Source organism: Girardinichthys multiradiatus, chromosome 18 (assembly GCF_021462225.1).
Source record: "Girardinichthys multiradiatus isolate DD_20200921_A chromosome 18, DD_fGirMul_XY1, whole genome shotgun sequence".
Lineage (NCBI taxonomy): Eukaryota > Metazoa > Chordata > Actinopteri > Cyprinodontiformes > Goodeidae > Girardinichthys > Girardinichthys multiradiatus.
The window spans coordinates 26,379,081-26,405,775 of record NC_061810.1 but is presented as its reverse complement, the minus strand read 5'-3'; the positions used below and the strand labels follow the sequence as shown (position 1 = coordinate 26,405,775).

At 41.1% G+C, this 26,695-nt stretch overlaps 1 protein-coding gene across 3 annotated transcripts in view; it reads right to left on the bottom strand.

Moving 5' to 3' along the window:
- Positions 1–756: 756 nt before the first annotated feature.
- Positions 757–26,695, bottom strand: part of mettl16 (methyltransferase 16, N6-methyladenosin) — a 34,815-nt gene continuing 8,876 nt past the window's right edge. For all 3 annotated transcript variants that reach the window (XM_047391013.1, XM_047391012.1, XM_047391014.1), the window contains exons 3-10: positions 20,341–20,528; positions 17,958–18,098; positions 17,641–17,756; positions 15,157–15,299; positions 12,499–12,568; positions 9,770–9,859; positions 2,979–3,152; positions 757–1,595 (exon numbers count right to left, since the gene is read on the bottom strand). In XM_047391013.1, the coding sequence (XP_047246969.1) occupies positions 981–1,595; positions 2,979–3,152; positions 9,770–9,859; positions 12,499–12,568; positions 15,157–15,299; positions 17,641–17,756; positions 17,958–18,098; positions 20,341–20,528 (1,537 nt within the window). In that variant the 3' untranslated portion in view covers positions 757–980. The remainder of the gene's footprint in view (positions 1,596–2,978; positions 3,153–9,769; positions 9,860–12,498; positions 12,569–15,156; positions 15,300–17,640; positions 17,757–17,957; positions 18,099–20,340; positions 20,529–26,695) is intronic.

The window sequence follows — 26,695 nt, the reverse complement described above, 5'->3', positions numbered from 1 at the left end:
AAAATAAATAAACCAGCAAAGTCAGAGGAAACCAAAGGCTGTACAGTGAAATCTAAAATTATTTAATACAATTATTTCACATTAGTGTTCTGTGAATCAAAAAGTTAATAGGTGAATTATTTTAGCTCATATTATGTGATCCCAACACACAGCAGTCATACTTGTTTTTTTCTTGTGGTATCTATAAACGTTCTTCTAACATTTTTAAGAAAAACACATCAATAGGTTCAGCTGTTAGCAATAACTCTCTAAACCTTAGCCTAATGACAGAAAGAGGAGCAAACAAAGTTGTTTTAGTTTCACCAGGGAGCACATGACTCGCACTCACCGCTCCCCATCCCACACACACACACACACACACACACACACACACACAGCAGTGAAGTCAAAGTCCGGTGATCAGGAACTGCTTTGTTTTTTTACTACAGGGATCGTGGCTCTACATGCACAAGGCAGTGGATGTTCAAAACTGTTTTCCTGTTATTGGCTGGGCTCTAATACGGATGTATATCAGCAGCAGGGTAATAACAGAGTGCTTCAACACTGACGGCTCTTCAAGCACAAGCATTACTGAAAGAGCCCAGGAACATCCTGAAGAAAAACGGGCAGAAGTAAAATTATACAAGACTGTTATTCCAGAATCTGGTAACTTAAACAGGAACCACTGCTAGAACAACAAAGTAAGGCAGGAAACTCTTACTACCTCTTGTGGTTACTTAAGAGTACTGCATCATAAAAAAAAACACGAAGCAAAGATTTTATAAAAAAACTACATTTATTCTGTTTGGACAGATTATCTGCTTTAATAGTACAAATTACCTTAAAGGGTAAACTAGCAACAAAGAATGATCTAAAATGATGTTTACCAACTTGAAGCAGTTTTCCATTTTATAAAACAGTAGAAATAATTTCTACATCAATACTTCAGTGTTTAAAGTCTGAACAGAACACTCTGAGAGCAGCTCCTGTCTCCCTGAACATCAGACCTTCCCCACAGATTTTAAAAGTGTGTTCCTGAGATATGTACGCAGCTGATTCATCAGGTCTTTGTTCTGACCTTCGACCCAGTGCATCTCAATCCCTACGTCGCTTCCCTCTGGAATCACGTTGAGCAGACACTTGAACAGAAAGTGCTCGACTCCGCTGGGGGTCCGGGGCCGTCCGGTGTCACCGGCGCTTCCAGCAGCAGGAGTTTTCACGTCCGCTTCCTGTCCTGGTTCAGCGCAGACGGAGGAATCCATGTCCACATCCTCACCCCCTGCATTTGCCGGCACCCCTTCTTCTTCGTCTTCTTCTCCTCCTCCTCCAGCCTTGGTCTCAGTTTCTGTACTCGACTCCTTTGAAGAAACAGTTCTGCCCTTGATGTCAGCTGATCCGTTTGCTGTGGAGACCTGCTGGTTTTGGGTGGAAACAAGAGTAGCTGTGGCCACACTGGTTTGTACACTGGTTCCAGTACTGGGAGGCGCCCTGGGAAGCTCTCGCAGCTGGCGTGTCTGTTCCCGCCTCTTCTGTCGACCGTGGATCCAGGTGTTCTCCACAGCAGTCAGAAAGAGACTCCGCTCCTGCTGTCTGCAGGGGACACGCTCATGCAGCACCTACAGAACAACAAACAGGACCAGTACAGCAGGAGCATGATCGAAACAATCCAGAATTAACTGCAGCTCACTGCTCAAACAGAATGCTACCAACAGAAAACAAATGTAAAACATGGCCATGACAGATAATCCCTTGTAATAACCAGTCTGCATTAATGCATACACCTTTAATAAAAAACTTGGTTTAAGCAGCTTTTGGCTCAATTTTAGCATTCAGTCTTCTTTGAAAGGAGTTTATCATTATCCTGAACAGTGATTTGACTATATGTACAAACTCTACCTTGCAGAAGTTCTTCTAACCAAACAGACTGTGAGGACAACGCTTGTCTACAACCCTCAAGCGACCAAACAGATTTTTGCTGGATTTAGATCTGGACTCTGGCTAGGTTGTTCCAAAACTTTTTGTTTTGACATTCTTACGTTGATTTAGATGTTCACTTAGACTCAATGTGATGCTGAAGAATAAAATAGCGCTTCATCTTCAGCTTTCTAGCAGACACATTAAGGTTTTGGGTTTAAACAGACTGTTTTTTGAACCGTTTCCAATTTTATCTACATTGATGTAACCCCCAGTCTTAGCTGAAGAAAAATCCACCCCAGAGCATGATGCTGCCACTACTATGTTCACTATAGTTGATTCGGTGATGCACAGTGGTTTTAAGTGCCAAATATACCTGTTGGACCTGTGGCCCAAAGATTAAACTTTGGTTGCATCAGATTGTAACACATTTTCCCTCAAGGATTCGAGAGTATTTAGCCTGACTGGTTCCTCTAGGAAAAGAGGATTCTGTCACGTAACATCACCACTTAGTCCAGACATATGGAGGATCCAGGAGATTACTGTCACAACACAACCTGCGCTTGAATTTTCTGCAGCTCCTTTATAGTTTCTTTCTGCTTCTTGGCACTCTCTTATCTCCCGACTGACACCTTTTTTCTAGGACGGCAGCCTTTCTCCCAGGTTAATCAGATTTACTATAATTGGTGGGAAAAGGCTGAATGCTGGAGTTGAATTAACAGATGGTCCAATAAAGTATCAATTTAAGGGCATGCACATGAAAAAAAGCAAGTTTTTGCAGGTTTTATTTTTATTTGGACCCCCCTCTAAAAGATTTGTTTCAGTTAAATCATTTAATTTATTTCATTATATCCACATTAAAGTGATTCATCATGGTATCTATCCTGGATGTTTACATCACAAAAATCTTGAAATAATTAAACACAGTTGTAGTAAAAAGCTTAAAGTTTCTAATACCTAATTGTGAATGTGTGGAAATGAAATTCTTTTATATAAAGTGCGTCTTGTGAGCGGATCGGCACCTGCGCAAAGACCAGTTTCAGTCAAGCATCAATAATGATAGACCTGGCCGTCGTAAAGCTCACCCGTAGCTCAGTGAGCGTTTTTTCCAGCAGGGCAGCGATGCTGTCTACAGAACTGCTGCCTCTGCAGCCTGCAGCTGAGGCCTTGGTCCGGAGCTCCTTCACACCTGCCTCTGGTAGCATGAATGACAGCGGTTTCTGGGCCTTCTCCAGTTTACGCTTCTTACTGGGAGGAGACTGGAGGACAATAAACAAAACAAAGCAGATAGCCCAACATTAATCTACCCTGAAAACCTTCTGGACAAGTGAAATTGGTCGACTTGAGTTATTTTCTGAACAGTTTAATCTAAAATACAGAACCAGAGGGAGATAATTTTTTTAGTCCATTTTTACTGTCAGAAACTGGTTCAGTTCTTCTTTTGCAATCTGGTTAGGATCACTATGGTAATTGATGCAAAAAAAAAAACCAAACAATCTTACTCTAAATTTTCCTCAGGTAGGTTTTAACAATGCGAAACCACTGTTGTAAAATCTATAATCTCCAGATGGATTTATAGCATAATGTAAAGAAAGCCAATTTGTGATTTAAGTTAAAAACAAGAGCTAAAGCTGCCAGCAGAGGGCAGTGTGTCCTTATTATAAGATGTGTCACACCTTCCGGGCAAATTTAGAAATCTCTGAAATGTTTTTAAAGATGCAGTTTAGTAGAAAAAGATGCAATGTATCTCCCAGAACCTGACTAGATGTGTGCTAAAAATGATTCATTCGGGTGTAGCATATAAAAACACCTTTTTTCAAATATTAAAACTGAAAAATAAGCTGTAATATTAGTGAGATTCACGGATCAATGAGTGCCTGTGTCCCTGGCAAAGTCAGCACATTCAACGTTTGTGCCACAAGAGAGCGCTGCAGCAGTGTGAGCTTCCACCTGAACCTGCAGCGCACCAACCAGCTTCTTTTGTCTAATCTCCTCTGATGTCGGGCTGTAACGGGTGGAGGAGGTGATTATCCAGGCATATCTGAGCAGAGGTGATGTGCAGCTGCAACATGAGTCACTGCAGTCGGCCTGAAAGTGGCGGAGGGGTCTGCGGCAGCAGAGATGGAACTGACAGCATGGCCGACTGACCTAGAAACAGCAGAGTGGAGGAGCGGACTGTGACCTTCACACTGCTGCACTGATCTGGAGACTTAATGCTGCTGCTAAATATCACCTCTGTCATTAGGACAGTTTTCTTCAATAGATGTTTTTAATCTTTGTGAATAAATACCTGGAAATCTGTTGGTTTTGGTTTATCTAATTAAAAACATTAAAAGATAAAGATATTTTTCTCCCAGTTAAGGGCTCTTTCCATCTGATTCAAATTTTGATTGATGGACCTCTTTAATAAGAAGGGTTGGGACTTGAATCTGCCTCCTCTTGCTGCTTGTTAGAGCTTCCTTCATTTCTTATTGTTTGTTTTAGGCATCTCTCTCTCTTCCCTTCAAGCTTTCTGAAGACTTGCACCTCATTGCACATGGGAAGGAAATCAATAAAATTCATCAAGCCGAACCTGTAGCCTGCATCCTTGACACAGATTCTTTAATACAAACGCACAGATTTTAAAATGAAATACGAACACTTGCCATATATGATCTGAGTCCCTGTTATGCTTCCGTTGCTCCTTCACTCTATTATTCATCAAATCTTACACCTCTCACCTCGCCTTGTCACACAGAGCAGGTTGAGGACAACCCATAAAAAACATGACCTATTTTATTGTTTTTAAAAAGAAAACTTTTTAAACCTAAAGCGTTTTTAATAGGCGGGTCCTTTCTGATATGTTCAGCTAGCCAACCTGATCTCAGCATTCTAGCTTCATTTATATACAAAAAAAAGCAAACATACTGGAGACACTAGGTGCTGCAGAGTTCACCTTCGGGCAAACATTTTAAATCATATTTGAACCAAACCTCTGTGTGAACTTTGCACCTTTCTGATCTGTCCTCCAGCCAGAGGCCTGCATGAGCAACACAGAGCCTCGGGGCTGGGATGAAGCTCAGCAGTCTCCTCTGTCTGCATGTTCGCTTATTCTGTCCGCCTCTTCTATGAACACATCCTCCTCTTTTGTCTGTGCACAATAGATTTCTTTGCCCAGACGGAGTGTTTTTAATCCAGAACATCTCCAGCCTCCTCTGAAGAACCACACTGCCTTAATGTACTTTAAGCTTGTGCGATGGCGAGCTTTGTTTAGACGTATAAAGACCATTTATTGTGCTTTTTATTCTTTTTTTTTAAATATATATGTCACATAAAAAGGGGATTAAAGCTACATTATCTTTACAACCGGGAAAGCCCCATGATGGTAATTAAGGAGACACCAATCCAAGCTTATCTTTGGAAAGTTGAGTGGAAGAAAAAAGTGTAAAGGATAACACCGGGCTTAAGGTGAAGCAAGTTCAATCAAGAATTTGGAGCTATTTCACAAGGGTTGGACTGTGGTTGGAGTCAGTGCTTCAACAGCCACCACACAAAGAACCTATGGAGGACTGTCAAAAGGAAGATGAGAGATCCAGAGACCAGGTCCAACAATGCAAATCACCTGAATGCCACTACTAGAGTTACCTTGGCTTCCTTAACATCTTAGCAGGGCCACAGGCTGATCTCCTCCATGCATCGATGCATTGTTGCAGTAATTCATGCAAAAGGAGCTCTGACCAAGTACTGAATACATGAATGTAATGTTCTAACTTTCTGGGAAACTACATTTTAAGTTTACATTTCTGTTTAGTAAATTTCATAAAAAAGAAAGAATTTGTATTGTGGCTGGAAAACTTTATAAAAATTTTGAGGTTTAAACACATGACTTCAGTGTTTGGTACAATTAACTTTTAAATGTTTTGGGATACAAGCTTCCCCCAAAGTTTAGGTAGAATTGTGTCCACAGCTTTTTATCTCGGCCCATAAGTTTTCTACGGTCCCACCTTGTTCCTGAATGGCTGGACTCTGCCTTTGGGTTTACACTTGCATGGAACAGTTTGAATTGATGAGCGTCACACCTTTAGGCATCTAGATGGTTTTCCTATGGTCTCACATACAGAAGCATACTATCCTCAGTGTTGCCTGTAAATGCATCCCCAGGTATGCCTCCATTTTACACAAATGTTGTGAATTAACCTTTCAGAAACTTAAAAAGCCATGGCATCATTATTTACGCTTTCCCAATTTTTTAAAAGCCACTGTAACCTCAGTGTATGTAAACTTCTGAATTTGAAAAAAGTAATAAAAACATATCTATAAAATAATGTCCTAATTATTCTGGGATTTCTGCAAACAGCAAAACGTTTGGTAATAATATCTGACCCCAAATAGGAAAGGTTTACTTTAATGACCTAATGTTGAATTTAAGTGGAATTACGTAAGAGAAACAACTTTTCAATCACATTTAAATTGATGCAGCTGCATTTCACATGTGCTGCTTTTCTAGGACTTGATGCTTCCCTGTGCAAGCTATAAACACTTGGGGGACTTTGTGCCTCCAGATGTATTCATGGCTTTAATGTTGGTAGTGGTGATGACTAGTGGTCTGTAGAGGTAAATAGGGTTGTTAAGTAGGTCAATACCTGAACCTCTGTCACATCTGTCATGCTACATTCATAAATGAACATTTTCACGGCGACCACAGAAACATGGCACCAGAATCAGGAAGCGGACCATGCGAGGGATCACACATGGACCACAAACGGTAAACACACACATGCTCTGAGGGGGTGTGCGTGTTAATGATGGCGAGCCGCTCCCGAGCGTGAAAGATGCTGCATGTATGCGAGCGCGGAGCAGGAAATATAGGCCAATCATTCTGCTCTGCTGCTTTTTGTGCCAGAAAGACCAAAACAGGGAGCGCTCCAGCAAAGTGTCACCATCTATTCTCCTTAACCATGTTTAATTCAGGGTTAGGTAGGGTAACAGAACTGCAGCTCCATTTTTCATCCCCGCTTTCTGTCACAATCAAGACTGGCTTTCTTCCTGTCCTGACAAGTCAGCGGCACGCTCTGTGCGCACAGCCCTGCCGTGGCAACTGTTGCCTGGCTACTGAATGCTAGAAATCCCATAAACATCCCCCCGGAGGACAGGAGTTAAGTGCACATAATGGATCAGGGCTTGGTGAGGAAGAGAGGATCTAGACTGAAGAGAGAGAGACGGGTTAGAGGATGTAGCAGGACAGACATGGTGTAATAATAACAACAGAGGATGAACAGATCCAGATCAACTGGATCACATAAATATGCTTTGACTGTACTAAAGCATCCCACTGAGGGTTCAGTCGTTGTCCTGCTGGAAGGATAGCCTCTGCCTCAGTTTCAAGTGTTTTATGGCCTCTGACCTGTTTTAACATGTGGATGGCGTGTTCAGGGTGATGTGTACCATTTCTGCCACATACAGAATTTTGCATGTAGGCCAAAGAGTGTCAAGAATAAAGCCATTTCCTTCATAAGTCCTTCCATAAAGGTCAGGTTTGTGGAGTTCAACCTGTTTTCCCGTCAACACTGAGCTGAGGGTCTCGGCAGAACCTCCAGATGTACCATGGACCTCTTGGCTACATCTCTAATCAGTGCTCTCCTAAGCTGGCCGGTCTGTTTAGGTGGAGAACCATGTATCGGTAGGTTTACAGTTCTGCCATCGAATGATGAACTGAACAGAGCTTGGGATATGTTTTATAACCTAACCCTGCTTTAAATGTCTCCACAACTCCATACCTGATCTGTTGGTGTGTTCCTTGGTCATCAAGCTGCTTTTTGCTCACCGATGTTCTCTAAACAATAAAGAGGCCTTGACAGGTAATCTGTGTTTATGCTGAGATGCAATTTCACACAGGTGGACTCACTAACTAGGTGCCTTCTGAAGGTGGTTGGTTGCACTGGATTTTATTTAGAGATGTCAGAGTAAATGGGGCTGAATGTAAATGCACACCACACTTTATAGTATTTTGTTTGAATAAAAATAGTCAGAAAATGTCTTCCTCCTCTGCACAATAGTGCATGACTGTGGTAGTCAATCACATTAAATCCAAAAAGTTATTTTCAGTCTGCAGCATAGTAGTGAATGGAGTTTGTGAATGTGAAATGGGAGACGGGCATTTAAGATATTAGGCTGCTTTGATGTAAAATCAACTCAGCTAAAAGTTTGGGCTCAGGAGGCACCTCTCTGCTTTTAAGGATATGCTTATAAGATCTTGTTTAATGCCGCTGACAGGCTTGACCCCAAGTTATCCTTTTATTTATTCTGCTACAGGCTCAGATTGCTGCAGGAGATCCTTTGCAGTACCCACCACCTTTCTCCCATTGTCCTGTATCTGTTTTTCATGTGCACTAATGAGCAAAAGCATTAGTTTTCAGTTTTAACGTTTGCTGCTGCTTAAAGTCATTTCATTGTCAGCAATGTATGTTTGAAACACATCTATAAAGCAAGAGGTGAAGTCATTGTGTTACAACAAACACCAGGTTACTTAGCAAAGAAACGCTTTTAAACGGCATTTTCGGGCTCTTTTTTTCCAAAAACCTGCCACAAAGACACATTTTTATTATTTATAGCTAAGTCTTAGAAAAATACCAAAGATAAGACAGTCTACTATAGAAAACTTATAAAGATCGGTTCGTTATTTTGATAAACGGGAAACACATCAATTGTTCATTTTATCTGCAAAAATTGAATAAAAAAGGAGGAAATAATGCCTCACGTGTGGTAATACATGGATTTTATGGCAGCTATTGTCAGGGTTCTAACAACTTTATCATTTAAAAAGGTCATGCATTTTCCGGACATTCGAGTACAAAATATTAAAGGGCTGGACAAACCTAGATCACTTAAAATCCATATCAAGATTTTACTTAATAAAAATGATTCAAAACACTGTTTTGTTTTACAAAATTACATAACATAGGAATACCGATGCTTTGTTCGGGATCTAAACCACACCCAGTTCACGAGCCTTGGGTTTAAATCCCAGACGTAAAAGGATCTTGAGGCTAATAAAGCAATAAAATTGCCCTCTTTGAGTGACTGTGTATTTGCTCTATCAGAAACTGAAAAAATAAATAAAACAATAAAACTAGAAACGTTAGACAAAAGGTTACATTTTGATGTGTCAAACAAAAAGAGATGATCATAAATATGTAAATTGTATTTTTCCTTTATATAAAGGAACAATGGGAAAAGGAAATAAATGAACAAATAACTGTGGAAGAATGGCTTAATATCTGTAAAACAAATCCACTAACTCCAGGAACTGGAGAGTATTTAATTGAAAAAATATGACCAGTTTTTTTTATAAATCTGTCCAGCAACCATGCTGGAGAGCATGAGGACAGATGGATGTAGACCATTTACATGTATTTTGGTCATGTCGAACGATAAAAGATTATTAGGACAAAATATGGCTAAGAGAGAGAATGAATATCTCATAAAAGTGCTGCTATCAGTAAGTAAAAAAACAATTACGAGATGATGGTACAAAGTGGAACCACAACTATTTGTTATGGAGAAAATTAGATATAAAAAAAGGCAGATTAGAGATCACAAGAAGAGGTCCCCACCATCAGTACTGGACAATAAGGACTTTGATGTAAGAATGTATAAATATGAATGTATGATGTGCCCAGACACTATAACCATGCAAAAAAAAAAAGAATCAATAAAAAATAAGTTAAAAAGAAATTTTTTAAATTATTTTTTTCAGAAATTTAGATTTTAGTCTTTATGAATTTATATAAGAAATTAAGCTTTAAAATCCAAACTTTTTTACACTCCATTTTGATTTTCCCGTGCTTATTTCCATCGTAATCTAGTGTGATAAAGACAAACAGAAGCAGGAACTTACCGGGACATTTACATCGTCATAGAAACTCCAGGCCAGTGCCCACCTCATGGTCCGTCCCTGGCAGAACTCTGTATGGGTCACTTTGGGCACCTGTGCAACAAACAGAGTCAGGCGTGGCCAACACAATAAAATGCTGATGGAAAACAACTACGTTTGCGTAAAGTTCAAAGCATTAAGAGGACAAACAGGAGATTGAACCCAGTGTGGGTTTCTGATGCACAAGGTAAGAATCGAGCTTCATGGCAAGGATTCTGCTCGTCAGGCTATAGCCCCCCAAACCCAGACCTACCAACCTGGGCTGGGTGACATTAGAAAAACACACCCTTCCTTAATTATTATTGAATACTGGAATGAAAGTATAGGTTTTAATTAACCATCATTTTGCTCAATGGCCTCCTTCTTTTCCATCCTCATGAGATCCATGCTACTCTGAGAGCTAAAGGCTGAAGTTTTGTTTCACTTTCTATCAAAGTCCATCTAACTAATTAAAAATATGGTCGTCATGAAGCAGACACCAAATGTTGCATGCCGGCAGCTCTTCAGGACAACAGTACTGCACACACTAATATTACCAGGACACTTGCGATTCAATATTTTTGTGCATTTCTGCTACTAAACAACCCGTAAAACATGCAACCTTATGACTTTATTGTGGATTGATCCAAACCGGCCCGATGATGATCATTTATGTACAGTGATGTGAAAATGTATTCACCACCGTAAAAATTTCTTCTGTTTATGTTTTGGCTCAAACCCGTTTTAGTGTCAAAGATGACCCGAGTAAATACAAAATGTCAAATGTAGATTTCAAGTGATGATTTTTATTTATTAAGGTGAACAAAATAATCCAATCAAACATGTACCAGCTCATCTTGTTAAACTACTAATTAACTGTGATTAACCAACTGTTTTAGGAATGGCGAGTTAAATGTCGCTAGCCACAACCAGAGATAATTACTGTCAGACCAGTAAAAATCAAGAAATCAATTTACTGCAACCTGTCTGACAACATGAAGTAGGCTAAGAGGTCTCACAAAGAATCGCATCACGTCCTAATCTAAAGAAATTCAAGAACAGACGAGCAACACATTCATTGACCATCAGTCTGAAAAAGGTTTCAAAACCATTTCTAAAACGTTTGGACTTTGAACCACAATGAGAGCAATGAGATTATCCACAAATGGAGAAAACATGAAACAGTGGTGAACCTTCCCAGTAATGGCTGGCTTACCCGATTTTACTATAAGATATAGCGACGTCTCATCCAGGAGGTCACAAAAGAACCCAGAGCAACATCTAAAGAACTGCAGGCCTCACTTGCCTCAGTTAAGGTCAGAGTTCATGACTCAATGATAAGAAAGACACTGGGGAAAAATGGCCTCCATGGGACAGGTAAATATAAGCCTGCTTTACAACCATGGTGTATTAATGCGAAGAACAAAAAGGGTTAATTTACTAACAGTTCCTCTCTGCCTGTTGTCTGTTACTTAAAAACTGCACCTGCTACTGATTAATATGTAACATATATGAGCAAAGTATTTATTTTTAATCATAATTAATTAATCTGATTTCTCAGATGTCAAATTATCAGTGGCTGACACTTGTTGTGTCCCACGGCACAAATGTGTAAAAAAAAAAAAGTTTGTTGCAGACCTGCATCCTCTCTTATGCCAACTTCTCAGCAGGTTTTAGCTCCCGTAATGAGATGGCCATGGAAGAAAGTTGATTTTCTGTCTGGATAACCACTGTTTGTTGATTTGGTCATACGTTTTTGATTCATTTTAAATCTCCAATTTTTATCTATTCTAACAAGGTTCCCAATGCCTCAATAAGAGAAAAAGGCCTACAGCATCCCAGATCCCCCACCATACCTAACAGTGGGGATAAGTTGCTTTTCTACGTATTCATCTGTTACTTTAACCCACACCCATCTGGAGTGTCGAGAAACTCAATGTCAGTCTCATCTGGCCTAAGCGCACGGTTCCAGTTAAAGTCCCAGTACATTCTAGAGACTCCATACATTTACATTTTTGTTGGTAGGACAGAAATGTCTTTCTCCCGGCATGCCTTTTAAACAACTGGTTGTTGTGTAGATAATGTTTAATGGTTGTTATGGAGACATAGCGACCCCAGAATATCACAAAGGCACATAGATTAAAAAAAAGCATCTGTTACATTTGTTTTATAAACATTTTAAAGGATTTTTTACACATCTTTACCAGTGGTGCGAATAAACATGAATACATGTAGGGGGCTGTATGTTTAATTTTCTAACTTCAAAGCAGCTAAACACAACAAGGTTTAAATTGGGTAATGGGTGATAAAAGCTTTAGTATATTAACTAGAGAGGGTTTCTTTTAAGAGACGCTTTAAAACGAAGCATCGGCCTCCTGCCTGGATGTTCACCAACCCTGCACTCATTCTGATGAGCAGCTTACAGCAGACTCAGACCTCTGGAGGAGGGTTGAGAGGAGGCTGGTGCAGATGATGATGGGGACGCTGAGACGTCCTCCTTTATCTTTATATGGGCTCATTCATGCTTTAGTGGCGTATTAGAAACGGCTGATCAACCTCCTAACATCCATGCACAGAGGAGTATTAATTGGGAGAATATGCAGACGTCTGAACCTGCTGTTATCAGTGTCTACGTTGTTCCTGCATGTACAAACTGAGATCAGAGGCCAGAGTTTGCTCATGCTTCTTTGTTCTGGGTCTCAGCGGATACTCACCCCTTGCTTCCTCAGCTCTTCTTTCAAAGGTGCCAGGCTGCATTTCTTCCCCAACATGCAACTGTACCACCTGCAGAAAGAAAAATCAACATCAACCGGCTGCTTGTGTGCACACGTATGGGTGTGTTAGCAGCCCACTGCCCAGGCCTGAACTACAAAGCAGAGAGCAAGCAAGCAGAGGTAGGCTTCGGGGAGCAACAAAAAGGCAAAGTGAAAACATGAGAGACAGGAAGAGATCCGGGATGCTCATGGTCCTGCAGCGCAAGGGTGGTTTTGAAGTGTTCCTGAGGTAGAGGCCAGATCAATAATCACCGCTGTGCAATAAAGACATGAGTTTGGACTTGATCAATGAGCAGCAGAGTCCAACTGGGGCACCTTAGGGAGTGCCAGTCTGGAAACTTGGCTGATGATGCTGCATTCTGCGGGCTAAAGTGGAGTTTAAACATCATCTTCTGTGATGGATGGAGGGTGCATTAGAGCCATCTATAGTGGATCTCATAAGCTTACATATGAATGCTGAAAATCCAGGTCCTTGTGGCTTAATGATAACTCATTTCAAAACCTTTCCCACTATTAATGTGATATATATTCAGCCCATTCTACCCCAAAACAAACCTATTAGGGGAAAAATGTAAAAAATTAAAAAGTAAACTGCAGTAAACTTGTGTGCAACCTGTTAAACTAAAGCTTTACTGAAAGCAGCTTTTGATTCAATCTCATCATTCAGTTTAGTAGGAGTCTGTCTGCATCACACATCTTGACTTGTTAGATTTGCCTACTTAACCTTGTAAAGGTTTTCCTGAAATATGAGACTGTGAGGACATCTGTTGACCCTAAACTTAGCAAAAACCTCAGTTTCTTTTGAAGAAAAGTTACCCCCAATGCAGTGTTTTACTATTTTAAAACAGACAAAATGATCACGGAGTTGACATTTTTACCTGGCTTTAGCACCTAATATCAGCGGTTAGCATGCATAGCATTACTAAAACAGCAGTCTTTGTTTCAGACTACGAGCACTTCCTTTGTACTTGTAGCTCCTTTAGCCTTCCGGTTATCTGCTGAAAGTCATCAGTTTTCTTGGTGCATCTTTAAGATGTAATTTAACTCTTTTCGCTGTTAAAACTGTCTTTTCCAATGCCTGAAGCAACCCTTGAATTGCCTAACCTAACAGGAGACGTGCAAAAAGTCAACTTGCACGTGGCAAACTTGTGACTGATGGTTGTTAATGACATCAACATGTAGGTTAGGGAGGTTGGTGCATGCTGAGTAAGTGATGGTGCAGGGAGAGAAACATGTCAAGCCTTTAGCTGATGCAATTAAATATTGATCAGCTCTAATATTAACAGATGTTCCCCATTTCTAATCTCAGAGCGGAAGGAAATCCCCCTGAACAGCATCCCCACTAACCTCTACCAGCAGCTCTTTCAGTCATGAAAGAGTGCAGCTGCATCAATTTACACTTTCAGTTTTCCTTTTCTTAAGCAAAAGGTTTAAGAGGAAAGATAAACTCAGAAATAATTTTCATCAAAACAATATGATGAATCAGGAGCATCACTTCAACTCTAACTGCAGTTTGGAGCTTCAGCCTGACAGTAATTACTCTCTAGTGGTGGAGAAGGAGCAAGCTGGGGTGGCAGGGGTATCTCACTGGACCATTTGTAAAGGCTGGCACCGTTTCCATGGACACCTGGTAGCTGTGATATCCCAGCATGCTGTTGGGAGTGACAGCTGGCTTCGCTTGGTCTGTCTGGAGCCTCAAACCTGTTAAACAAATCTGGATTTGCTCCAATTGCCTCTCCTGTATTCATGATTTTGTAACACGGAGCCACATAAGAGCAGGCAGGTGTTAACATCAGTCCCACTCCAGTGAAGCGTCATGAACAAGAACACACACACACACACACACATTCTTGTCTTGCTATATGTAGTGAGGACCATGTGTTGACTCCCATTGACTTCCATTGATTTTCAGTCATTTTCAACCCTTTCTATGCCCTAACCCTGACAATAACCCTAAACCTAACCATTACCAGTTCATGCCTAACCCTAACCTTAACCTAAACTCAATTCACATCTTAGTCCTAAACCTAACCGTTAGCAAAATAGGTCGTGAGGACCAGCAAAATGTCCTCACTTTGGTACAAACGGTCCTCAATTTGATGGTGAAATCGGGAAAATGGTTCTCACTGTGATGCCAAGACAGGAACACACACACACACACACACACATTGCATAGCCTGTAAGAGCCAGAGCAGGTGTGGCCTGTCTAATCAGGTTTAATAGCTCCACTCTGCCGGGGTCTCACTCGGCTGCTTGGGTGACAGCCCTGGTTAACGGGGGAGGGTGAAGTGACGGCCGCCACCCAAACACAGCTGCTCCCCTGTGGGCTCCCGGATACGGCGCGAGGCGGGTGTGTGCTTAATCATTACAGTAACTGAGGGTGACAACTACATCAGCGATCCATCTGCCCGCTCACCTACTAAACTCTCTCCTTCACTGGAGCCATTTCAGCCAATCTGAGCCTCTTTAAAACCATCAGAACTGCAGCACACTTCAACATCAATCATGTAATTACCATGTACTCTTGGTTTTTTTTTTAGATATTTCTGCCCCAAACCACCACCTAGACAAAGAAAAAGGACTTTCTGTCCTCCTCACCGCAGCCGTTTCTTCAGCTGCAGGCTGTCATGAATGATCCTCTTGACGAACTCCAGCTCGCCGCCCTCCGCCATGATCTCGGTTACCCCACCCGTGTTCACTGAACTGGGCGGAGGTCTTCGGGAGTTCCTGGAGTTCACCCCCTGCAGCGAGAGCAACAAGACAGACAGAGATTAGGCAGAAATCCTATTAGAAGCTTATTAGCATCACGTAAACAAACAGTATTTCATGCTGGAGCCGAAATGACTCAGGGAGGCAGAGCCAGAACTCAAACATACAGACAGAAAAAAAAACTGTTCAGCCACACCCCCCTGCACTGAAACGCTTAAATAAAATCCAGTACACACAGATGCATCTCAGTAAATCATTGAAACATTAATTTAGTCCAGTAATGCAGTTCAAAAAGTAAAACACAGAGTTGCTACACACTGAGTGATATATTTGAAATTTGCATTTCTGTTGACGTTGGTGATTATGGTTTACAGCTGACAAATACCCAGAATTCAGTTTCTCAGAAAATTAAAACATCAAATAAGAGATAAATGAATTAGTTCTGGCTGCACAGTGGCGCAGTTGATAGCACTGTTGCCTTGCAGCAAGAAGGTCCTGGGTTCGATTCCCGGCCGGGGGTCTTTCTGCATGGAGTTTGCATGTTCTCCCTGTGCATGCGTGAGTTCTCACCGGGTACTCCAGCTTCCTCCCACAGTCCAAAGACATGCCTGTTAGGTTAATTGGTCTCTCTAAATTGCCCTTAGGTGTATGAATGAGTGTGTGCTTGGTTGTTTGTGTGTTGCCCTGCGATGGACTGGCGACGTGTCCAGGGTGTACCCCGCCTCTCGCCCATAGACTGCTGGAGATAGGCACCAGCTCCCCCGCTACCCACTATGGAATAAGTGGTAGAAAATGACTGACTGACTGAATTAGTTCAGAAATGTGGGCTTATTGACAAATATGCTACATGTTGTACAGTAGATGCACTCAATATTTGGTCAGGGCTCCTTTCGCATGAATCACTGCATCAATGCAGAGGCACATAGAGGTGATCAGCCTGTGGCTCTGCTGAGGTGTTCAGGAAGCTCTGGTTGCTTTCATAGTGGCCTTCAGCTTGTCCACATTGTTGGGTCTGATGTTCCTCTGGACAAAGCTCCATTGCTTCTCTGTAGGGTTTAGACTAGGTCATTGGTACTTTTGGCAGTGTAGACAGCTTTAAAAGTCCTGCTGAAAAATGAAAGCAGCATTTCCACTAAGCTTGATAAAACACAGTGGGCCAGCACTATCAGACGGGCTAGGATTTAACAAGTTTTTCTTCCTTCTACTCCATTTTGAACATGGAAAAAAATAAGCAACATGGAATATGTACATAAGGCTGTATACATGCATGCATTTGGGTATATATATGTGTACAGGCGTGCATTCACACTGCTGGTCCAGGGCATGGTCTGGGGATCGGTAAAAGTGAGAAAATGCACACCTTCAGTTGACTTGGCTTGCTTTCACACAGAGATTTTTAGACCGGACCGGTCCGGTCATGCCGTTGCAACAGATTGTTTCATGGGGCAGTATGGCGCTGATCAAGAAGAAAAAAGCCCTGAGAAGAAATCCGTCTCATCTGGGTTCCTGTTGGTACTTTGATGTTCAAATGTAGTAGTGCGCCTTCAATCCTCCATGTAGCTCCACGGGTCATTTCAAAACTCTTTTGTCTTCGGGCTCTTACAACGTTTTCATCTATTTCTTCTACTCAAATGAACTGCTCTTACGTTACATCCTCTCTTCCTGCTTTGCTACGCTGGCCCAGCATGCATTCACACTGCAAGTGAACCGCTGCAGAGCCCGGATCAAGCATGCCGAGATCGGCAGTTGTAACCGTGACAGGGTTCGGTTCTATGTCCAGTTTCAGGGTCCAGGATAGGTCAGGGGACGGGTAAAGCGTTCCAAAGGTTTGGTGTGAAAGCAAACAGGTGTACATGTTCAAAATAAACCTTAATCTAATCCAACACGGCTCCCCAAATCTGTGGATGACTGTGGATATCTGGCTCTGTGCCCCTCTACTCTTCCTCCAGACTCTGGGACATTTATTTCCAAATGAAAATTTACCTTCAACTGAAAAGTGGACTTTGGACCAGTGAGCAACAGCGCAGTCCTTTCTCTGCTCATCCCAGGTAAGACGATTCTGACGTTGTCTCTGGTTCAGTAGTGGCTTAACACAAAGAATGTGACTATTTTTCTATCACACTTTTTCCTTCTACCCAACTTTCCATTCATTTGTTTGGATGAGGTATGTAAACAGACACCTTCTTTAGCAATGAGCTTATGTCACTTATGTATAAGTCATTAATCGTCATTATTAACAAAGAAAAGCTTGAACTAATGTGTACGTGAAAACAGTTCAATTTTTCCAACTTAATTACTAAAACAAATAAAAATCTTAGATGGCGTTTTAATTTACTGAGATTCACCTGCAAAAAACTGAAGAGAAACATTTACCTTTGCCTCTAGCTGATTGGCGAAAAAAGGTGGATTACACATGCAAAAGTCATAAATAATTTCTGTCTCTTCTTTTAAGGCGTCCATCAGTAAAGTCTTCTGCGGGACTTTTACAACTGGGAAGATCAAAGGAAAGAAACAAATTAGGTGATGATCTGTAAGCTCCTCTAAACAAGTAAAGCAATAAAACTTCAATTGACAGCATATTACTTTACTTTACTACCACTAACATTTCATTAAAACCACCTACTTCCATAAAATCTGTGTGGGTGCCAACAGCATCATACCGTCCACACCATGCCTGAGCCAACATTCACCTTTAACCAGGTCAGACAGGTTGTTCTGCTCCACGTTCTTCTTCGCGTAGTCGAAGCAGATATCGTCCACCTCTGTGGCGAGGAAGTACCAGCCATTCATTGTGGCTCCCAGTAAGGGATATATACAGGACGCTCCGGTGCCTGAGGAAACAGAAAGGACATCTGTGACCTCTGACAATGATGTATGTATCACTGTGAAAACTGAACTATAAGGGCACTGATGTGCACTGATATTTAAGAGTAAACAAAAGGTAGGATGTGATGTGCTGCTAAACTGTCTCAGGATCTGAAGCCAATAAACGTCAGTCCCAGCAGTGATAATCTAATATTATTCAGGTCAGCCTCAGAGAGACTCAGGAACAACCAGTGGTGATCCATCAAAGAGAAGATAGTTTCATTCTGCTTACTAACAGCTACAGGGTCACCAATCAGTGACATTAAGTCACACAGAGTACACACCCACACATCTGCAGGGACAACACAAAGTCTTTTCATATCTCAGACTGACATAATGGACACGAGGGCCATGTGGACAGGGATTTAAGTTAGCACTGGGAGAACTGGGAATGACTAAGGTCATTTGCTGGAGGCTCTAAATGGCACTTTGTAATCATCTCGAGCAGAAAACACAAGGAATTACAAAAATGAGGCCATAAATGGCACAAAATATGAAAGCAACCTTCCCAAAACTTTAAGAACTTGTATATCTAAAGGTCTGGTTGTTGGTTGTTGTGACACAGCTATTTTCATAGCTGTTGAACTGTTCTACATTTTCACATTGAAGTCACAAACATCAATGTGTTTTCGTGGGATTTTAGGTGATAGACCAACATTAAGCAGTGCAAAATTTGGAAGTACTTTACAAATAAAAACATTGAAAAACATGGCATGCATTTAAATTCAGCCCAACTTTATTCTGATAGCCAAATTAGTAAACAAAGTTACCTTGTGTGAGATTTAATCTCGGTACGTATCCAGCATTTATCTAGAGGTTTGTTCAAAGTCATTAAAGAAAACAGCATTATGGAGACCAAGGAAGGCAGCAGAGGGATCAGGGAGAATGTTGTGGAGGAGTCTGAAGCAGGGTTAGGTTATAAAACAAGAATCCAAGCACTGAACATTTCACAGAGCTCTGATCAGTCCATGAAAAGAGTATGGCACAACTGCAAACCTATCAAGACTTGGTCTTTCACCTAAACAGGCAGGTTGGGCAAGAAGAACATTAATCAGAGAAGCAGCCATGGTAACTCTGGAGGAGCGGCAGATCCACCGCTCAGGTAGGACATTCTGTCAACTGTTAGTCATGCACTTTAAAACATCGCCTTGATGGCGAGAAGAAAGAAATCGCCAAAAGAAGGCTATAGGAAGTCTGGTTTGCCAATAGCCATGTAGGAAAAACAGCAAACATGGAGGAGGGTGTTCTTGGTCAGATGAGACCAAAACTGAACTTTCTGACCTACACACAAAAAGCTGTGTGTGGCACGAAACTAACACTGCACTATCACCCCAAACAAGAGTGTTTTACATGGTGAAACATCACGGTGGAACAGCTTCAGGCTGTGATGGTTTTTTTTCAGCAGGAATAAAGAAGCTGACCAGAGTAGACAGAAAGATGAACTGAGTCAAAAACAGGGCAATCCTAGAAGAAAACCTGTTAGAGGTTGCAAAAGACTAGAGACTGGGTCCGAGGTTCACCTTGCAGCAAGACAACGACCCTAAACAGCCATAGCTACAGCAGAATGGCTTAGATCACAATATATTCATGTGTTAGAGTGGCCCAGTCAAAGTCCAGGCCTAAATGCAATCAAGAATCTGTAGCTTGAAAATTGCTGTCCACAGACACTCTCCATCCCTTTTAACTGAGCTTAAGCTATTTTGCAAACAATTTGCAAATGTTTCAATTTTAATAAGTTCAAGAGGCGTGGATCATTTGTTTAAGGACACAAGGAAAACCAGTTAATAGGGCCACAAAAACAGGATAAACTTCAGTTTAAGTTTGGCTCCCAGCTGTCTGTTACACAGTTCAGATGTCCAGCTCCTCTTTATTTCAGAATGCTTATTTGTAGAATTTGAAATGTAAATATTTAAAATTATTAGTCTGGATAATTCATCTGTTCACACAGGATATTCGTCACCTTTATTTTGTGCAGACTGTGGACGTTGCAAAAAATGTGTATTTCTTTCCATAGAGATGTTGACCATAAAGATCGGCCATCAATCTGCACTTCTTATTCTAATGGAAAAGAGACATTTTATCAAACATTTACTACCGAGGCTCCCTCCTACTCTGAGAACGAATACGAACACATGTGGCATATTTCCTCAGAGGCTCCCACACTGTTTGATGACATGTGTGTAGTAATAAATCCGGGGTAGGTTATACCGATGTCGATGCCCCTGTGTGGCTGCTTCTGTCCATCGATAAGGTCCTCCACCCAGTGGATGTAGTTGAGGCGCAGAGGGACAGTGGGGATGAGGCGCTCCAGAGGGATCTCGATGGTCAAACCAAAGTCCTCCTTCAACAGAGTGCAGGTCAGCGCTCGTACCGCTTCCGGCTCTTTGAAATTCACACTAAAAGAAGAATAGATTTAAGGTGTTTTCAAAATGTTCAATCACACAACAAAGGCAGATTATGGAACCTTCCTTTAAAAAAAAAAAAAAAAAAAGATGCATTTATCTTTTTAAATGGAGACAAACATTTGTTACAATCTGAAATTAGCTCTGAAAAGAAGGAGGTTTGGTTGTGTCAAAAATCATAAATGGGCCTTAAGGAAAAGAGCCGTAAAGACTCGATACTGTAATTCTGCTGTATTGAGAACACGATGAGCCCTGGCAAACTGTGCAAAATCACAAATAAAGGGCAGCCAACCGGCAACCCCAACGAAGATCTGTAAATGGCCTCTAAACAACTTCAGCTTTTATTGCAGCAGCATAATACCAAACTGAAAAACTTTCATTTGAACCCATTTGTTCAAGTGAGAAAACAATCTCATGCTGAGAAGTAATTATTTTTAAGAAAATCACCAGTGTTGAGGTACTTTTATTAAATCCACGACTTCCTCTGATTCTGGGGTGTAAATATGACGAGGAGCCGATTTATCTAGCCAACTCTTCAAAATGGGAAAAACAAGAGAATTTGTCATTTAGGTCAGGGACTGGCTAGAAGAAAATATCGACTGGCCTGAACTTTCCCATATCTACAGTCGGGGTTCTCTTTAATATCCAGCCAATAGGAGTTCAGATTAAATAGCCACCTTTTTTACACAATAAATGTGATTCTGGATCAGCTTTATTGGCCAAGATTGTGCACATATTGCTTTTCTTTATTATTTTTATCTTCCTACTTGGTTTTTTATTTACCTGTATAGCACTTTAGTAGCTGTTTGATCTGTAAAGTGCTTTATAAATAAATACATAAATTATGATGAGGAGGAGGTTGTGATCATGTAAATATGCTTATTTTGTCTCACAGCAGAGTAGCTGACTACCCTGGCTGTAAGGTGTTCTTAGTGAACATCTTAGAGGGGAAGAAACCATCTCTATGGCGGCTGGTTTTTGGAAACAGCGCTCTGTAGCGCCGACCAGAATTTAAAGGTCTAAACAGTTATTTTAATGTAAACCTGACTGCACATGCCACATAGTTTCCACAGCTTAGCTTAGCAAATATAATGCTGTTATTACAGTTTGTGACCAAGACCAATACAAATAAAATAAATGTTTCATGAAAGCTAAATTTGGCTTGATTTCATTTATTTTCTCTGTACCCAGCTGGACTAACCCCTGAGGCCACTCGACAGTCCTTCACCAAAACTACTCTAAAACAACACTTCATTAACCTTGCAGCAGGTCTCTCTGCCGAGCCCCATCGCTACACATTTCACACAAAGGTACACACGTGGAACCACGTGTGGATAAACAGCCCATCAAATTAAAATCCCCTGCTGATTACAAAGATTTTTACACACTCTACACAACGTAAAGCTCCCCACTTTCCTGTTCCCAGCCCTCCCTCTCCCACTCATCTGCCCTCCCGCCTTCTCTCCTCCACGTGTTTAACCATTTCAGCCATCACACCAGAGCATGTGGGCGAGGTGGGTGTAATTAAAGCTTCGCCGAGTCCCTTTACACCTTGGCAGATGCAATTAATTACATCCTGGTGCTTGGGAGCGTCGCAAACCACACATGGTCGGTGTGAAAGTAACTCAGCAAGATAATGAAACATTTGCTGCTGATAATGTGCAGATGTGATGCAGTTTATCCCGGTTTTTGGTTTCAGTTGCATATCTTCCTTCAGGAAAATCAGATATAAACAGATCGGATATTTGGCTTCCGACGGTTTTAATCTCCTCTAAAAAAACAAAAGTCCATCCCACGTTTTTCTTGTCAGTATGATGAGAAAACGTTTAAAACTACATACTACAGACTACTGTGAGCATTCCTATGCTTACTGATTGGCATTTGTTAAATTTGTTAATATGTAACATACACTGCCCAACATCACTGTTAAGACATTGTCTCCCACCCCATGCATGAAGCTGTTGCAGAAAAAGGGAGCTCCTTCAGAGACAGACTGCTGCATCCTGGTGCACAAAGAAGCGTTATCACAGATCCTTCCCTTCCTCCTGCCAGATGTTAAGACTTTATAACCATCACTGCTCCCAACAAGCTGAAAAGGTGTTTACATCTCTGCTGTTTCTGCACAGTTGTTTCTTTATTTGTGTAAATAGTCTGTTTATGTACAATTAAACACGCGCATTTTGTATATTTTCAAAATCACACTATTCAGTTGCACAGTTCATTTAATCTGAGTAGGTCATTTTTGATAACTGTACAGTATTTTCTCTTATGCTGTAAAAATTTCCCTTACTGTAGAGTCAAATCTTATTTCTTGTTTATTATAGTTTTTACATTTGTGTGTCCCTACCTGCTTCCATTTGCCTTTTACTCTGGTACTGATACACATAATTTTCCACAGTGCAGGACAATGGAGGATATTTCTAATCATTTCTATTACTACTGCTACTACCCCTACATTTAAAAATAATATTAGTCATGTTGATAAATACATTTCTGCTGCTGGCTTCACTCTTAGGGAATTACCTTCAGCTTGTAAATAAACAACTTTTTGTATATTATTAAACACATGTAAAAAAAAAACTTTTAATATTAAAAGGGAAATTGCACAGAATACTCAAAACACAAGATTTTCATAACATAACACGCCTAGGTGCTACTTAAGGAGAGAGCAAGGCTTTGGAGAGAAAACAGGAAGGCTGAACAAAGGACAGCAACACTGCTCTGTTTCATGCTTTTGAGGTTTAAACCTTTCAACCTGTTATGGTAAGCTAGGTCTGGAAGTCTCAAAGCTAAGATAACATTCTGTAGGGAACAAAGAAATCAAGGTTTTAGTAAAGCTAGCCATGATAACTGTGCTAATCATTAATAAAAGCTGCTAAAGGCAGTTTAAAATGTAAATTCTGTTATTTGGCCTTTGTCATGTGGCTTTTATTATTATAAATAGTTAATAATCGCTCATGACAGGAAGGCTAAGCATATACTTTGAATACTGTTGTTTTTCCAATTATATTCAAATCTGAATCACCCAAAACCGTTATCAGCCAATCAAAGGTTTACAAAAAACAAATAAATCACAGACAGAAAATCAGCTACAAAATTGTGATCAGTGCATCTCTAACTGAACACTTTGTCATCACAAACGTTATTTTATTTACATATACAGCATTCTGAATCAGGCTGACGCTTCATCTGGTTTGTTCTGCGTTAAAGGACATTGCACCATGATGCAAGTCTTATTCAAAAAATCCTTTATAACTGCTCTTAAAAAAGAACAAGAACTCGTCCAAAAGAAAACGGAGTTAAACAGGTATTAAAGTTTCCCCGCTGCAAATTTAGACATTCTTCTATATCTTCTCTATGTTCCCTCTCATCTAATAGACCTTCATTAAGGTAACTGGTCAGTTTAACAGCTGCTGACCTCAGGTTCCTCTGAGGATCCACAGCATAATCATAAAAACATGAACTAGTGAGGAAACCGGGGCGAGTTATGGTGAGGAATCAGCTCAATGAGGGAGAAGTGATACATCAGCATATGACCCAAAATGAAAGCCAGCCTCCCTCATCATCGTAGCCTTCTCGCAGATTTGCAGCCCTTTCTTCATTTCTCCTCAGAGGCATCATTAGATGGAGATCAATATTCAGACGAGGGAGGCTGCTCAGGCCGCTGCTCTATTTTTAGACACATCCGTGTGTGAGACTGTGATGCAGGCACAGCCGTCTCCATGGGAACCACACCTACCGAAAGAGACGAGTGGAGCACGCAAATCCGGCCACGCTGGAGCAATGGCTGATGGCAGGAGGAGAGCGTGAGCGCGCCCGCAGCTCAACGCCGGTGTAGGTTCGCCGCTGCGTGTCTACGCCACAGACAAGGCCAACGGGACTCCGAGAGGGACAAACACGAGAGGAAAAACTTGTTAGATTCTGAACGAGGACTCAGGAAAAAGTGTTGAGATGGAGAAGCTGAGAAGCGTGGGTGTCGGCTCATTCTGTGAAGAAATAGCTGTTCATGTTCTCAGAGGCAGAGTTGTTTAAGATAGGTGACCGCTGAGACAACTGGATTGCTTTTATGATCAGTATTGAAACCCAAACAGTAACAAATCTATACACCCTGCTCACAGAGGTGACCTTCATCTGAACCCACTAAGAGGAAAACACACTGTGCTGATTAGCAGCATCTTTTGTCCTCCTAGCTGTTTTAATAGACGCAGATACCTAACAAGAGCACAAAGAACCTGTTACAATGGCCGGCATGAAAAGATAAACTGTTTGCAAAGGTATTTTTATATTTAGTAAACTACAAACAAGAAGCTCCAGCTTAAAACTGCATAAATAAGCAGTTTTATACACAGTTCCATTACTAACAAGAAACATTTGTTGGGGAAGGACTTCAACTCTTCATCCAACATCAGCAGTCTGACTGTCACCAGCCCCTTTATTAGGTACACAAAAAACAAATCAGCAATGACTTTGGTGCAGGACATGATGGTCCTAGTATTTCAGATATATGCTGATCTATTGTATCCAGCAAGTATCCAGTGAGCAGCTGATGAAAATGCCTTGTTGATGTCAGAAGCAGATAGGCTACAGCAGCAGAAAGCCAAACAGGGTGTGACTCCTTTCAGTTCAAATGACAGAAAATCCTGAGTACGGTATATTTTTGTACTTGCATCATTTGTACAATGTGATGCTTTTCACCCTTTTTTTTAATCTACTTATAGGACCCGCCTCGTTGGTTTAGCTTTCAACCCGGGACTGTAATTTTATTTTCCTGCTCATTCTTTTACCAGCTCTTTGGCTGTTATATAGACAGTGTCTCATCAAATATCTGATTTTGCACTACAGCCAACACTTCTTTTCCTAGTTCACTGCAAATGCAGGACAGCCTGGGTATATAAAACAATATCATAAATGAAACACTGCCACTTCAAATGTGGGTGGTTGTGGGGATCTCAGCTGATGAACAAAAAGCAGCAGATCTCTCCAGAAAGCTCTCTGCTCGCTTTATTGTCACAAAAACACACCCACCATCCCACACATCACCGGCTGACTGTCCACTTAGCTTACAAGTGTTTTTATGGAAGAATTAAAGAGATTCATGACAACTGCTTGTAATAAAATGATCAAATGTGTTTGGCATATAGCTTGCACAGCCACGCTGGCATCGTCACAGCAGATTTAAATAGAATAAGTGAAAATAAAACCCTTCAACCTTAGGAGTTTTCCTCACCTCCCTTAAATTAGATGGTTTAAAAACAAACCTGCATATCAGCAGCTTGGCTGTGCATCACTGTAGGGTAACACTAATCAATTAATTAATCAATTATATGTTCATTTTCTTGTCTAAGAACCTGATATATAATATATCTCTGAATAGAACTGGAGTGAAAATTGAACATTTTTAAATTAAGTGTCAAGCAGGCTAATACATCTTTAATAACCACTCTTTTTTCCTAATCCTCCTACTTATATCTGCCTCATTCAAGACCCCAAACACTGAAAACAAACCAACATGATTTTGGTGAGGTCGGGGGGGGGGGGGGGGGGGGAATGATTTCCTCACTTCCATCCAAATCAAATCCAACACAGTTCTGCTGCTGCCTCTGATCTGAGCTGCTATCAGTGCTTTCCACAGGCGGCCCCTAAATGAGAGGAGATGCATCTCCTCTGAGGATAGAGCGAGTGTCTCTCTGAGATTACTTTCATCCCACAACTCATTGCTTAAATACTTAAAAAACCAAGCATATGAGTTAGTTGGTAGATACAAAAACACGCTAATCCCCCCTCCACTGATGGAACGTCAAGCTAAAGAGGAGGCTGAGGAACCACATTTCTGCAGACGGCTAACCAGAACCCAAGTGCTGCATGAATCCTGGACATCAGCTGGAAAGGCTAAGAGAGTTCTGGGCTGTTGTTCAGGTTTTAGATCTAATCAGAGCATCCTGGTGACTTTTCAGGTGCAAGCCAGATAAATGGAAATGCTACAACCATATTTGAATATGAAGCCAAGGAAATGCTCTTTATGTGCCTAAGAACAAACCCAAACTATCTTCTATATAGGTTGGAATAAAATGGATTTAATCCATCTATCACAAGTGAAGCAGCTCAGGAGCCTCAGACTAATCCTTTGTCACTCTGGTCTAAAAGCTCTCGCTCAAAACTAA